The sequence below is a fragment of the Eumetopias jubatus genome, unplaced genomic scaffold, assembly GCF_037043125.1.
Source record: "Eumetopias jubatus isolate StellerSeaLion01/CBP00866 unplaced genomic scaffold, mEumJub1_p1.0 scaffold_12, whole genome shotgun sequence".
Lineage (NCBI taxonomy): Eukaryota > Metazoa > Chordata > Mammalia > Carnivora > Otariidae > Eumetopias > Eumetopias jubatus.
Window position 1 is genome coordinate 87,831,770 of NW_028274818.1, and position 15,786 is coordinate 87,847,555.

At 47.4% G+C, this 15,786-nt stretch overlaps 1 protein-coding gene across 3 annotated transcripts in view; it reads left to right on the forward strand.

The window, feature by feature from the left end:
* Positions 1–15,786, forward strand: part of PRKCB (protein kinase C beta) — a 316,975-nt gene that overhangs the window by 250,272 nt on the left and 50,917 nt on the right. For all 3 annotated transcript variants that reach the window (XR_003607171.2, XM_028090400.2, XM_028090399.2), the window contains exon 10: positions 7,969–8,142. Coding sequence is in view for 2 of the 3 variants with exons in the window: in XM_028090400.2 (XP_027946201.1) it covers positions 7,969–8,142 (174 nt within the window). In the remaining variant the exon portion in view is untranslated. The remainder of the gene's footprint in view (positions 1–7,968; positions 8,143–15,786) is intronic.

A 15,786-nucleotide genomic window follows, 5' to 3' on the forward strand; every position in this document is an offset into this window, starting at 1 on the left:
GGCACATTCTGCCATTTGGATTCACCAGTTAAGTTCAGCGCAGCAAACTGCAGCCAGGAGTCCCTGGGCTACTTTCCCACATTTTCTCTGCTGCCACCGGAGCGTTGTTATTTATCACATCTCTCCCAGAAGATTCTTGGGTAACAGATGTGGCTTGGAGTTTGATAAGAGCGTCACTTCAACACATCCTTTCAATCTGTTCAGAATCCTCACCCTGGAAATGGAGGGACAGCTGAACAAACAGCCCACGCCCTCTATGTTGGTATTAACCGAAGTGGAAACTCCAGAAACTTCATGAGACAATTGATGAAAAGCAAAAGCTCGCTGGCACTTAAAGGGACATTTTAGAACGTGGCCAGCCCTGTGGCCATGGCAATGGCTGTCTCACTCTCTGCCCTTTTCCTCTCCCGTGCCAGTGTGTCAGGGCCTAGGGAGAGGAAGGTCTCCCCTAAGCCGCTGCATGCTTGGAAGGCTGTCCTGTGTGTGGGCACATGCCTAGCACTGTGCCTGGCACAAAGGCCCCGAAAGAGCTTGTGGATAGATGAGCTGGAGTCATGGCTACGGCGCCAACTCAGACCAAGACCCTCCCACCAAGTCAATGAATGGTTTGTTAGTGGCTGTATGAGAAATGGAAAAAGGAAATGACCCTTCTGTCTGTGGCCACGGATTAGCCAGTAAGGTCCCAAGCCTCTCAGCAGGTGGTGTGGGTAGGAAAGTGAGGAACAGGGCTGGGATCTGGAGCCAAATTTGAAACACTCTGGCAATAATAATCTAATAAATAATGTAAATAAATAAATAATTCAAATAATCTCCCATAGCCAGGGCCCCTGGGTGGCTCAGTCAGTTAAGGGTCCGACTCTTGATTTTGGCTCAGGTCACGATTGCAGGGTTATAAGATCGAGCCCCGCGTCAGGCTCCGTGCTGAGCGTGAAGCCTGCTTAAGATTCTCTCTCTCGTTCTCTCTCCCTCTCTCAAAAAAAAAAAAGAAAAGAAAAGAAAACAACCATAAATAAAATTACCATAGCACAGCACTGGGTACTTGAGGTCCGGAGAATCAGACAGAATACAGCTAAGAGCATGGGTTTTGGAGATGGGTGACATTGGAAGCCTCACTTCATGGTAGAGTGACTTTGGACAAGTCACCGCACTTCCTTGTTTCCTTGTCTGCCAAGCGGGGATAGTAGAAGTTCCCACTACACATTCGGGCGGGGATTAAGTGAGATCCCATGCAGCGTAAGCAAGAAGTGGGAGTGGTTATCATGACCAGCTGCAAACTACCCACCCCCTTCCCAGGCTGACCCTCCCTCCAGCATTACCTTTGTTTGTCCCTGCCTCTGAACCCTGCGCCATTGCCTCCGAACACCATCTCTTACCTGCCCAGTCTCCCGGCTTGGTGTCAGTGCTGCCCTCTTTGCGGAGCCCTCCAGTTCTGCTAGAGATGATTGTTTGCTGTGTCTCAGACAGGTGGGAATTGGAATCCAGAATCTGAGCTTGAGTGCTCACTTCCTACAGTAATTCCAGGCCAAGGTTTGTGGATGCAGATAGTTTCATCCTAAGGAAGCACAGTTCTCTTCCCTCTGCCTGGAATATGCCTAGCTAGTTCTGTTGATCTTTCAGGTCTGCGCTTAGCTCTCACTCCCCCAGAATATCTTTCGCTGACCCACAAGTTCAGGTTAGGTCCTTCACTCAAACACTCACAGAGCACCCTGCACTTCTCTTGCCGGCGTTGAATCGTAACTGAATTTGGTAATTACTTGTGCAGGAGGGCGAGCTTCATTTGCTTGTCACTCCGTATGCCCAGTGCCCATCTCAGGGCCTGGCACATCCTAGACACTTAATGTTTACTGAATGAATGGATGGATGAATTGGCCCGCCTTCCAAGTCCTAGATAAGACTGGGAAAGGTGACATTTGGAAGGCAGAACGAATTCCATCTCTGTGGCTTCTCTTAATTGAAGCCTTTAAAAAAAAATTTTTTTTTTGATTGAAAAGAGTGTGCACAACCAAACCCAAGGATTAAACAAGGCAAGGTAACAGGGGCCTCAGTGGCAATGCTGGGTTACGTTCATGCACATATGAACTTAGATGAATCTGTTCAGTCATCTATTGCTGCATGAGAAATCATCCCAAAACTCAGAAGTTGACAACACCACCAACCACATATTATCTCTTGTGGTTTCTGTGGGCGGGGGATTGGGAATTGGGAATGCTCACTGGTGGACTGTGGTTTAGGGTCTCTCCTGCAGGGGCTGGAGCTGGGACAGCTGAGGCTGGAGTACCAGGGGCTGGTTGGCATGTGGTCCCAGGGCTTCTCCATGTGGTTGCCGTCACCGGCCTGGTGGAGCCAGGGCGCCAAAGGCAGGCGTCCCAAGAGAAACTGAGAAGCTACAACCTCAGAAGTCACAGGGGACCACTTCCACTATATTCTGTTCATAGAGGCAGTCACAGAGACCTGCCCAGTTTCAAGGGGAGAGGGCGTAGACTCTGCCTCTTGACTGAGGAGTATCAAATCTTTGTAAGCACCGCAGAATGTCACTTCCTTCATGACATGAAGAAAGAAGCTCTCAAAAAGGCCTCCAAGAGGGGCCAGAGAGGTTCCAAATGAAAAGGAGAGCTTGATGAGAATATCATGGAACAAAGAGAAGTTTCCTTCTTACTCCCATTAATGACTGCTGAGAAGGTGTTAGGAAAATCAAGACAGGAGTCCGTTTGACCTATGGATACCTCCTAAAAACCGTATTCAATGAATCGATTTTGATAGTACCTCAGTGTTCCACAGATCAACAGATTTGGTGATTAGAATCATGGGGAGGAGAGACGCTTGTTAAAATGCAGACTACCAGGCCACAGCGGGAAGCTTCTAGTGCTTGGAATCAGTATTATAAACAAGTACCCCTCAGGGGTCTGAGGGAAGCACTGTCCTTTATAGAGAATGGAACTTGCCTTGTTTTCAGGTGCGTACTGACCTGCTGCTATTTGGCTACCTGACATTTTAATTTTTATTAAGAATTTGAGCCACCCAAACAGTAATTTTGTCTTACAGAATCCCTAAGTAACAGAAATCTGCTCCAACTAATACCAATAAAAATGATCACTTTATTGGAGGGAGATGGAGGTTTTTTTCAGTGGGAAACAGCCAAGCCTCATGAGAAACTGGAACCAAGCCCTGGAAAGCAAGGCCTCTGCTCATTACCCCCAACATCAGTTTCTTCTTTGCCTGCATGTGGTAGGAAAGCGCCACTCTAGGCAGATCTGTGCATTTCTCTCGTCAGGGGCACAGGGCTGACTTGGCCCAGTATCCTGTCGCAAATTCTTTGGAGAGAGAATCTGATTGGCTCAGCTTAGGTCAGTGGCTATCTCTGATCCAATCAGCTGTGGCCAGGTGGGCCCACTGCCCAATCAGAAGGTTCTTCTAATAAAGAGTTGGAAGAATTGAAAGGCATGCTAGGATTCACTTCCAAATTAAACTGCTGCCACTGTGATTATTTAGGAACTTTTATTTTTCTTGATCTTTCCTTTTTTTTTTTTTTTAAAGATTTTATTTATTTATTTGAGAGAGAAAGAATGAGAGATAGAGAGCACATGAGAGGGAAGAGGATCAGAGGGAGAAGCAGACTCCCCGCTGAGCAGGGAGCCCGATGCGGGACTTGATCCGGGGACTCCAGGATCATGACCTGAGCCGAAGGCAGTCGCTTAACCAGCGGAGCCACCTAGGCGCCCCATTTCCTGATCTTTCTTGAAACACGTGTTCTAGCAAAAACTGGTGCCCGGCCCATTGCCACTCATTCATTCATGCATTCCTGTTGAGATATATGATGGCATGCAATAGTCTATTAGTTTCAGGTGTATGACGTCGTGATTTGACAATTTTATACATTATGCTCTGCTCACCACAATGTTACCATCCATCACCACATAATGTTATTCTCTATGTTGCCCTTTTCATCCCTGTGCCTTCTTTATCTTGTGGTTGGGAGCTCGTATCTCTTAATCCTCTTCATCTATTTTGTCTATCCCCATACCCCCACCTCTCTGGCAACCACCAGTTTGTTCTCTTTATTTATGGGTCTATTTCTGCTTTGTTTGTTTTGGTTTTTAGATTCCTTGTATAAATGAAATCATATGGTATTTGTCTTTCTTTGTCTAACGTATTTCACTTAGCACAGTACCCTCTAGGTCCATCCATGTTGTCACCCATGGCAAGATCTCATTCTTTTTCTATGGCTGAGTGATATTCCACTGTGTACACACACACACCATTTTCTTTATCCATTCATCCATTGATCTGTCAGTGGACATTTAGCCATCACCTAGTTTTATTTAAAAAAAAATTTTTTTTTTTTTTTTTTTTTTTTTTTTTTGAGAGAGAGAGAGCAAGTGAGCGGGGAGGGGAAAGGGAGAAAGAATCTTAAGCAGGCTCCCATGCCCAGTGCGGAGCCCGATGCAGGGCTCGATCTCACAACCTGGAGATCATGACCTGAGCCGAAATCCAGAGGCAGACATTCAACCGACTGAACCATCCAGGCGCCCCTACAAAAAAAAAAATTGTATTGAAACACAGCCTTACCCATTCATGTGTATATTGTCAAGGGCTGCTTTCCCGCTACAAGGGCAGGGTTGAGTAGCTGATACAGAGATTGCCCTGCAAAGCCTACAATATTTACTATGTGGCCCTTCATGGGAAAAGCTTGCTGATCCCTGCTCTAGAATCCGATTCAGTTCTATGTTTAAATTGTTACCCAGTGTTCCATGTATATCATTTCTACTCTCCTCCAGCCAATACAGAGGAATTTCCCAACCTTGGCTCATTTGCATACCACTCCCATGATGGCAGAGGTGCTATCTGGTATTGGTTTGTTCTTCCTTCTACCCATGTTGCTTAGGACAGGGCAAGGCACCAGAGTCTTTCCACATCCCTGCTGATTGACTTAAAAAACGATGTCTACAAATGCCACAGTATTTCCTAAGGTGTGAAGCACATGGCATGATTTGCAAGATGATTTTAGTTTCGTGCTTGAGACTGTTTGTAGGTGGTACATAGATGCGATGTTAAAGTTTAAATCACATCATGATAAGGTTGTGCTCTCTTTATGTTTTCTTTCAATCTTTCTAGTTACTTGAACAAGAAAATCTCGTTTGATGACAATATGTATGACGTTAATAGTTCTCTAACATTTGCTAACACCATTTTTTCCTTTAATGAGGAGAACACGCAGGGGCTGGCTTGGAACCTTCAGCAGCTAGCAATAGCTAGCTAGAATTTCCTAGCACTGCTTTGCTTTTATTTATTTTTATGCTGATCTTCCATTTATGGCTAGTGATACTGGCTTGCCATTAATAGTGGTGATCCAAAGTTTCCTTTTTCAGATAAATTTAGTTCAGAAAAAAATGTGACTAGATGTTTAAAATACTAAGCAAATAGCAGTTTAGGTGATAGGAAAAGATGTTTAAAAAAGGCACATGAATGACTGATTGAAGTTTGGGAAGCTTGTGTTGAAGTAACTGACATAGGTACAAAATAGTCCTGGTGCCCAGGGCAGGGAGTGACCCATTTGGTCTAAGTGTATCACTGAGGATTAGAGAAGAAGGTAGCCATGGAGCTGAATCTTTGATTTTCTGGGCAGTGAAAGAGTGTAGAAGGACACTGCAGACGGTGGGGATAGAAGATTCAAAGGAAAAGCAAGAGGATGGAGTCATGGAATTGTGTGGCTTGTGGGAGTCCCTGAAGGATTGTATGCACTTGAGTAGCATGAGCAAAGCCGCATTTTTAGAGCATTTGTTAGCTTGAGCAGGTTAATGTCTCTGAACCTCAGTTTGTTTATCTGTAAAGTGGGGATAATTGAAACAGCTGTAGGATGTCCACCCTGCCCCTGGTTCCCCGGGGAATTCCCAGCCATCCGTCTTGCTTCTCCTCTAGGCGGGAGGCTAAGATGTCCCATCATGGCTGCATCGACATTTGGGGTGTCCGAGGCCCCTCTGTTCTGTCTTGGGCAGTCCGGGAGGGGATCTTTACAAGTATTTAGGATTGTTAGTTAGATGATGCCTTGACCGGCGGTGATGGGTCAGTGGGGCTGTCCACACTCGAAGCTGGCTCAGCACTGAGACCCTCCTACTGCCCTCGGAGGGTCTCCTCAGCTGAAGGCTCTTCTTTCCACCTTCAACTCCTCTACCCATGTGTCTTCCGGCCAAGTCATGTTCCTGCCTCCTCCCTGTACTTTCCCCATCCCCAGCCTTCTCTGGAATCTGGGAGCAGAACACCCGCATCTCCACCTGACTCTTTACATCTTAGACTACTAGCCTCGTGGAGTCCTCGTTTCTACCTTGATGAGGGCTGGGAGAGGGAAAACGGCCCTTGGGGGCTGTCGAGAGACTGGGGAGAGAAACACACTGAGGACGCACAGCCTGGCACGTTGAGCCCCACGCTGCCCTGTGGGCCGGCGGATCTGCATGGGGACTGAGTAAATGCCCAGCAGGTAGGACTCACTTAGCTTGGCAACCCTTATTTCTACGGTGGGGCCAGAGGGGAGAAGTTGAGAACAGTCCTATGGTAGAGGAAGTGTGTGCCAGGAACTTTCTTGCTAAATACTCTAAATTCCTGGCTCTGCATTGCCCATGGCTGCCCTGGCTATGGTGAGAAAGGAGATGGTGAGAGCAGGAGATGGGGCCTCTGTGTGAGCCAGTGGGCTTAGCCTGGAAGCTTCCATGCAGTCAGACTCTTACCCCTGGGATAAGAGCTGAATGGAGGTTGCCCGGCTGCCCTCCTGCCTCGGAGAGCCTTCTAGGTATGCCTCCCTCTGGCCTTAGGGCTCTGTTGTATTCTCTGGTCCTCCAGCTGAGTCCGGTATGAGCATTTTATTTGCGTGACCACCTAAACTCCTTGAGGATGCTTTTGGAGCTCTGGGCAAGTAAAGCATTTAAAGGCAGAGACTTTAGAGTCAGGTAGACCTGAGTTCAAATCCTGTCCCTGTCTCTAACTGAATTTGCTGTGACAGGCTTCTTACCCTCCGTGAGCCTCGTTTTCCTATAAAATAGGTTTCTTAAAGGTACCTACCTTCTTGATTCTACACAAAGGAATGAGAAATAACAAATGAAAACCTGATGAGTGCTCAGAAATGTGGTGGTGATTGAGATAATCACCTGCCAAATACCTGACACAGTGCCTGCAGTAAATGCTTATTTTGGTCTGATTGCTTCTTCCTCCAGGAAGCCTTCCCAGAAGCCCCCAGGCCTGATCAGGTCTCTTGCAATGTGGTACTGCCCTGTGCTTCTTCTAAGAGGCTTCTTGAGAACAGTACCTGCTGGCCACTGTTGTGTCTGACATAGTCATGACCAGTGAAAATAATGATGTGTCCTGAGCCACACTGATTAACATGCTGGGATGGGGACCACAGCTGCATGGAAGGAAGCTGCAGGACTGCGAGAGAGGATGTTAAAACATTACACTAATCGTCCCTGTAATTAATATCTGAAGTTTTTCTTCCTCTGGATGGCAGGGTCAGAGAACGTGCCGGCTTATTTATGGCCGTATTCCCAGTGCTTCTCAGGCTCTTAATGAATATTAAATAATTGAGTGAATAAGAGAACGAGTGCTCCACATTCAGTGTTATCAGGAATGCACTCATGCCCTCATTCAACAAATATTTATCGAACATCTACTATGTACCAGGCACTATTACACCAGTGAACAAAACAAGCAAAGATACTGCCCCGCAGGTGGTTTGTATTCTAGCCCTGTGGACTGGGCTTTGGTGCATATCCCAAAGGGGTCAATATTTGCTTGTTGCTGTTGGAACCCTGCCTGCTGATTGGGTTCAGCCAGTCAAAGTGTGAGGTCCGTGGAGGACATCATCCCTTGACTTGGTGTCCACAGAGGGCATCTGGGCAGAGTTTGGAGTGGATTTGAGTGAACATGTCTTTCTTTCCCCCCAGGCCCTTCCAACCACCCTAACAGGCTTCCTCTCTCTCCCAGGTCATGCTCTCTGAGCGAAAAGGCACAGACGAGCTCTATGCTGTGAAGATCCTGAAGAAGGACGTCGTGATCCAGGATGACGATGTGGAGTGCACGATGGTGGAGAAGCGGGTGCTGGCCCTGCCTGGGAAGCCGCCATTCCTGACCCAGCTGCATTCCTGCTTCCAGACCATGGTAACTCGCCTGGAGGGGCCTGGCCATCCCGTCCGCAGGGCTTCACCGGGCTTTGGCCTGAGCCATCCCAGCAGCACCCACCCCCAAAGCGACATCTGGACCCTTTCCACTCTAGAGACGGGAAGATGGTGTGCCCCGGGGAGGCTGCTGAGAGTTTCCGAGGCAGCCACTGAGAAGCTCTCCCCTAGGCAGATGCTGTTTCAATGAAGATAAAGGAACTTGGGCCATTGGTTTAATAACCAACCGAGCAGGGTCTTTCTCAGACAGCCAGAGGTGACTTGGGGACAGCGACTGAGAACTTTCGGTCTCACAACATGCAATGTTACATCATAGGTTACAGATGAGAACGAGTGGGAAGGGCCACAGGGCGTGTGTGTTTAGATGGTTACAGTCAGCCCTCCAGACCCTGCGGATGAATGCTCGGGTGCCTTCTGCCAGTTGTGTGGACTTCCTTAAGGAGGGGTGGCCTGAGAACACAGCCTTCGGAGGACCCCCCAAGGGGGGGTACAGTGTCCAAGGCAGGGGCTCACGAGCACACAGCTGTGGCTCCCAGGAAGAGAAGGGGACGTTTGTGCACGATATGCTATTAACTGTGATTTCAACTCTATCTGCAAGAGCAAGGGCCATCCCTTTAAGTAACCTCTTACCTTTTCCCTGTTCAAATGAGACCCCAGCCTCCATACCTAAGGAGGGGGTGACCAGCCCCCAAAAGCAAAAAGGTACAAAGTTCATTCTTGCCTTTGGGGCTTCTGAGGGCCAGTGGCCCAGTGACTTAAAGATGCCTTAAGGGATTCTTGAAGATTATTTCAGTTCTGTGCAGCCCTCACTGTGCATGCTAATTTTAGAGCCCACCCCCTATGTGAAATGGGACGCTTTTGTCTATTGCATGTAATTTAAAGCTTGGGACTTCCTCTCTCCGCCAACATCACCAAGTCCTGTCCTCTGCTAAGTTAGATTCCACACTCCCAGCCTGGAAAGATCTAAAACTGGCCTTGGGGTGGGTTTTATCAATGCAGACCACACATCAGGCTTAGGACTGCCTTGTGTGAAAGGGGCAGAGCTGGGATTTGGCTCCTTCCCTGTTCTGAGAAGTCTCTTGATACATTTTGGGGTCAGAGGGACCTGGGTTCAGATCCTGGCTCTGTCATCTACCACTGGGTGGACTTCAGCAAATTGTAAAACCCCTCTGGCCTCAGTTTGCTCATCTGTAAAATGGATGAGCTAAAAGTAGCTACATCCAAGGTGGTTGTGAAGAGGAAATGAGATTATCCACGAGAAGCATTTGACACAGTGCTTGGTGCCAGGTCGATGCTCAGCGGATGTTACTCAGTCATTTCACAGACATTCAGCATTCGTCTTGGCTTTGACCAAGTGCTCGGGTATAGAGCCAAGCAAACCAGGTCCTGTTTTTGAGAAGTTTATGGTCTTGGAGCAGAGAAAACAGACATGGGATCGTCACAAAACAGTGCAGTCGGGGATATGGTAGAACCTAGAGAAGCAAGTGGGTCCCCAGATTGTCCCCTCATTGCCCCTATGGTATCTGTGCTCTGGGTGATATGATTTTCTGGTGGGGTCAAGTTCTAATTCCCAGATAGTCTCCCTACCACAGGTCATCAGGGGAGGGCACATTTTAGGCAAGTGTGTATAGTGTTCCCTGCAGGGACTTGGTCCACCAGCCTCATGTTGGGGTCTGCTGGGTGATGGGTCTCCTAGAACGTCCTTCACTCCACTGCAGGCACAGCTAAGAGCTGGGGTCGTGTTTGCCAAAGTACGGCGCATGCCTCCCTGTACGAAATGGCCCTGGGTACAAAGGGTGACTTCGGCTGGTGCATAAGTTTTAAATTACATTCACCTTTTATTTTATTTTTTAAGATTTCATCTATTTATTTGAGAGAGAGAGAGAATGAGAGACAGAGAGCACGAGAGGGAAGAGGGTCAGAGGGAGAAGCAGACTCCCCGCTGAGCAGGGAGCCCAATGTGGGACTCAATCCCGGGACTCCAGGATCATGACCTGAGCCAAAGGCAGTCGCCCAACCAACTGAGCCACCCAGGCGCCCTCACCTTTTATTTTTTTTAAGATTTTATATTTATTTGACAGAGAGAAACTCAGCCAGAGAGGGAACACAAGCGGGGGGAGTGGGAGGGGGTGAAGCAGGCTTCCTGCCGAGCACGGAGCCCGATGCGGGGCTCGATCCCAGGACCCTGGGATCATGACCTGAGCTGAAGGCAGACACTTAACAACTGAGCCACCCAGGCACCCCAGATTGCATTCATCTTTTAATCCGCTTTAATTCTGAGTGCCTCAAGGGAAATGTTTCCATTTGGTGCCAATACCCCTGTACTATCTTTTTTAACACTTCCCTTTTTAACACAGAGTACCAGGCTTCAGGTTCTGAGCTTTGGCAAACACCAGTTTCTAGGTCATTGGTTTGCTTTTATTTTATATATAAATATATTTTTTTTCTTTTCACAGATTTCTTCTATTTATGATAGCACGGTAAAGTCTTTCAATTTTTAAATTTTGAGGTATTATAAGGCAAATACAGAAAACCACACAAAATAGATGTTTTAGTAATAAGTTATTAAGTTCCTCAAACCACCAGCCAGGTTGAGAAACAGAACTTTGGCCAGCCACTCTGGAATCTTCTTCACGTTCTAATCTCAATCTCTCGGCCAACAGTAGCTTGACTTCCTTGCATGTCTTTATAGTTTTATCACTTGAGTCTTATCAGTGTCTTAATACGATAGTTTAATCTTTCCCATTTGTAGAAACCAGCTGTGTCTTCTGAGCCTTTTAATACAGGTGATTTCGCCCCTCTATCCCTTCCTTGGACCAGTCCCTTTATGTGCTGAAGGTCCCCGGCTGTTTGACCCGGAGCGTTTTTGGTCTGGATTTAGCTGACTGCACAGTCCTGGGGCTCCTGCGTGTGCTTTCCTCCCCATCTCGTCCTCGGTGCTTTCCTGCAAATTGGTAGCTGGACCTAGAGACTTGGCCAGACTCAGGTCCAATCCCTTTGGCAAGAATGGAGGAGAAGGTGTGCTCTTTCCTTCAAAGGCGTGTAACGTTCCGTGTCCCTCTTTCTATGAAGTTGACAAACCACTGATGCTCACGCAGTGCCACGGTCCCTTGATGTTTGATATCCTCTTCTGTCATTTCTTTTTCCTGTATTCGTTGGAATGCCTCTGGGAAGACGGGCTGCCCCTCCTCAGTTGCCGGTGGCACCGTTCATATAGGAAAGGCAGAATCCATGTTCGATCCTTTCTTGTTATTGGACAGTTTGTCATTAGTTGGTTCATGATTATGCTCCAAAGGTAACTAACATTTGCTTCTAAAATAATATTTTTGCCTAAAAGAGGAGAGTCAAGGTAAAGAAAAAGATGAAGTGAGCCACAGGTCACATCCTACAAGGGTCTTGGCACAGATGGTGAAAGGAATTCCAAAGCTGGAGTTTCTAGGGAATTAGGTGCTAAAGGCACTCCAGGGGTGGCAGAGACCGGACCAAACTAGATTCTCAAACCTTCAGCCTCCTTCATCCCTCACCTTCTCTTCTTCCCATTGGGGTTCCCCAAGTTCACTGACAGACGTCAGTAGATCAAGAAGAGATCTTGTTCTCAAGCAAGAGGCTGGACCAACTTAGAGCACCATTTTCAATTTCAACTGAATGTATTGAGATTGGGGGTATTAGTGTAATGTGTGTGACTAATATTAACTCATTAATATACAGTACCTTTGTTAGTAATTTACTGTTTGAAAAATGATAGTTGAGTGGATTTGAGGCGATTCTTTTCATCTTGCCCTCCCTCCTTGTAGTTCAGTATGCTTTCTGGCATTAGACAGCGGGGATGGCGTCTACCTGGGAATTGTGCGGTGCCCTGGGTCCCCTCAAGGGGTGCCACATGTCAGGGAAGAGGGTCTGAGAGCCGAGAACACAGTTCAGTGGCTTTGAGTCTTGTGTGCAGACAGAAGTCCCGTGTAGGCGGCCAACCCACAGTCTCCTGATCCAGCCAGGCCAAGGATGGAACAGATCGCCACCTTGCTGTTGCAGATCAGAGGAAGTCGCTACCTTGTCTCTAAGGGCTGTGTTGTGTGGGGAAGATGTAACTTTAAATGTCACCGGTGTGCTTGGCTTGAGGCGAGGCACCCGCTGACCTGCGGCCAGAGTCAGAGGCCACTGGGGGCTGAGCAGGTGCCCCTCCCACCTCCTGTTCACCCAGGAGCAGATAGCTTCTTCCAGCACATATATTTTGATTTTACATAAATGTACTTCAAAGACACAATAATGCCTACTACACATGAGGCCCAGGGCTACACTCTGAAGCCACATGACAGCCTTTAGATGGGTCCTGTCATCATCCTACAGGACGAGCGGACTGAGGCCACACAGCGAGTATATTTCATGGTCAGGATTTGAACCCAGGCAACCTGGCTCCACCGAGCTTTACACTTAACTGCTGCAAGTGTGAGGTCTTTTGAATGCGCTGAGTGTGACTCGCTGGATTTCTAGTCCACCTGACAGCCCCGGGGCAGAGCCACCAACAGCCAGCCTGTTTGTAGGCTCCAGCGGGGGCCCGAGCCCTGACCCCTGGCTCACCTCTCACCTGCTCAGGGAAGGCTCGTGGTGCTCCTCAGCTCTTCCCTCTCCAGCGCAGAACTGACTCTCCATCCGAGCGTCCACCATGTATGGGCTTGGAAAACTTCGTTTCACTTCTAGCCTCACTGGAAAAATCTTGCAACAGAAGGGATTAGCTGTCATCTCACACTGTAGGAGAAAGGCTGGGGGATGTGGGATGTTGGGTAGTTTTCCCTAGACACAGCACGGGGTCCCAGGCCCACTGAACTCAGAGCCCAGGCTTCTGCTAGTACGGGATGTTGAGTTGCCACCCAGCTGGCCTTAACGGGGATGATAAAAACAGCAACCAGAAACAACAGCCAGCGTTGTGAGCACTTCAGCGTGGGTCACTCGGCAGGTACTCTCCCATCGTATCCCCCCAGCACCTCTCCTGGTAGATGCCGTTACTCTCCCTGCTTTGTAGCTGAGGACACTGGTATCCAGAGATGTTAGGTAACTCGTGCAATGTCACACAGTAGATAAGGGGTGGTGCTGGGATCTGTTCGGCCAGACTCCAGAACCCCAACCTTGCTCTCCTGCCGCTGCCTCAACTCCAGGTTCCTTTTCCAAGTTTATAAGTCATTTTTACATTAAGGCTTGATTACATCCAACTTTCACAAGAACACTATAAGCGAGGGCTGTTCATGTTTCGGCACAAAGGAAGCCAACCCTCAGAGAGGTGCATCGCCTGGCACACAGTTGGTAAGTGGTGGGTTTTCTAATGGCCCTTGAAGGTGTTCTTTCTACTATGAAAGGGTCACCTACTTACCCCGCAAGGATCTGGCAATGATTGGAAAGGTTTTGTGGTGGGAGTGATTTTAAAATGTAGGGAGCATTGCATATTTATGAGGCTAACCATCATTAGCGTGGCTCGGGTGAGCAGGAAGGCTCCTTTTTGGGGATGGCCCGTGGAGGTGGTCATCTGGCTCACACTCACTTTCCAGAATTGCGTCGGCCCGGACCCCCTGATTGGTGCTGCAGAGGAGGAGGAAGGCTGGGCTGGAATAGGCAGCCTCTCTGAAGCCAGCATCCCCTAAAAGTCAGATCATTCCTGCCAATAGATGGAGGCTACTAAGGCTTATTGATTCTGTCAGCAAATATTTATTTGTTGAAATAAACATGTCAGGACCCAGCTGCATCCTCATGAGAGGGACATCAGTGAACAAAAGAAATAAAGTCCCTGTTCCTTTAGAATTTGCATTCCAATGGGGGAGGCAGATAATAAACCACAAGAAATAATGGGGCTCTAGAAATGGAGGGGTTGGTGGGAGAGATGCTATTTTTTTTTTAAGATTTTATTTATTTGAGAGAGCGAGAATGAGAGAGAGAGAGAGAGAGAGAGCACATGAGAGGGGGGAGGGTCAGAGGGAGAAGCAGACTCCCCGCTGAGCAGGGAGCCTGATGCGGGACTCGATCCCGGAACTCCAGGATCATAACCGGAGCCAAAGGCAGTCGCTTAACCAACTGAGCCACCCAGGCGCCCAAGAGATGCTATTTTTGATTGGATGATCAAAGCAAAGTCTTTCTGATAAGGATGACATTTGAGCAGAGACCAGAACAAGTGAGGGAGTGAGGCATGTGGCTATCTGGAGGCAAAGTGTTCTAGACAGGAGGAGGAAGAGTGAGTGTAAGTGCCCGAAGCGGGAGGGAGCATGCTTCAGTGTGTTTGAGGAGCAGAGAGGAGGCCAGTGTAGCCCGAGTGGATTGTCATTTTGCATTTTATGACCCAGAATTCCTTTATGAATCAGCTACCTTTTTAAAAAATGACAAATCTAGTCTAATGTGCTGCAAATTTGATGTTTTTCTTGCGAGCAACTTTGAATTTTGAAGCTGAAAGATCCTAATAGAATAAAAAAAATTCTGAAGGTGGCCAAAATAGATAAACGGGAAAAAGACACCCACCGCCATGCAAAAGAACTTTTGTCATTCTTGGAATGATGCAAATTTCATTTCAAAAAAACTTATTTAGAAAAGCAAAGTTCCATTGGAAGCATTCTCAAAAAAATTGGATGAAAAGAATCTCTGACAAATATGCATGGCACAACATTAAACGAAATGAAAGGAATTAGATTTTATTTAAGAGATGATTCTAAACATTTTATAACTGAATATGCACACGGAAAAGGATCCGAAAGAGGCGCAGACAAATCAAAACATTGCTTTGATTTAGGGAGGGGTCCATAGATAATTGTCTTCATTTTGAATGTATATGATTTCAGAAATGTCTCTCATAAAACAATTTAAAACTGTTGAATATGCCACAAGATGGCCAAAGTTAATACCCAAGGAGATGTAAACTCCGTCAGAAAGAAGCTGAATTTTAAAAATTGCTCATTAGATGAGCTGGGGTTTAGGCAAATTGTTCTAGAAGCACAAAGAGATAAGCATGAGCGCCTCGGTCAGATAAATCTGGGTCTGTGGTTAGTGGCTGTGTGACCTCTAGAAAGACACTTAACAGCTCTATTGATTTCAGCATCTTTAAAGTGACCATAATAAGGGAGGGTTTAAAAAGATGATGTACAATGTGCAGAATAAACAATAAATGGAAGCTACCTGCATGATAGAGCTGGGTTTGAGGGGCACCTGGCTCATGGGCACAAAAGGATTATGTTCCCTCCAGTCCTTCTGCAGTTTTTCCCAGGGACAATTGTCAGCCTGGCACATTCATGCAATATCCCAACTGCCAGTGGGCACAGGCAGTTACGTCTCCTTAGCAAAACATCTATTTTAAATGTTTTCTTTTCAATTGAACATATGCACTTCTTTTTTTTTTTTTAAATAGAATTAGATTTTATGAGTCATTGAAGGACAGAAGTTACTTCCTTCCCAAATTTGCTGTCATGGTCCAGCAAGAACTCAGTTGCAAGGCATGCCGGGAAGGGCGTCAACCCAGAATGCATGCAGGGACAGGGAAGGGGATGGGGATGATTCCACTTGCAGGGCTGGCCCCTGATGGCCTGTCCATCGAGCACCGCGAGTGTCCGAGGGGTCCTGGTAACTTGGGATTGGCAGTATCCCAGGATATGGTTTGACG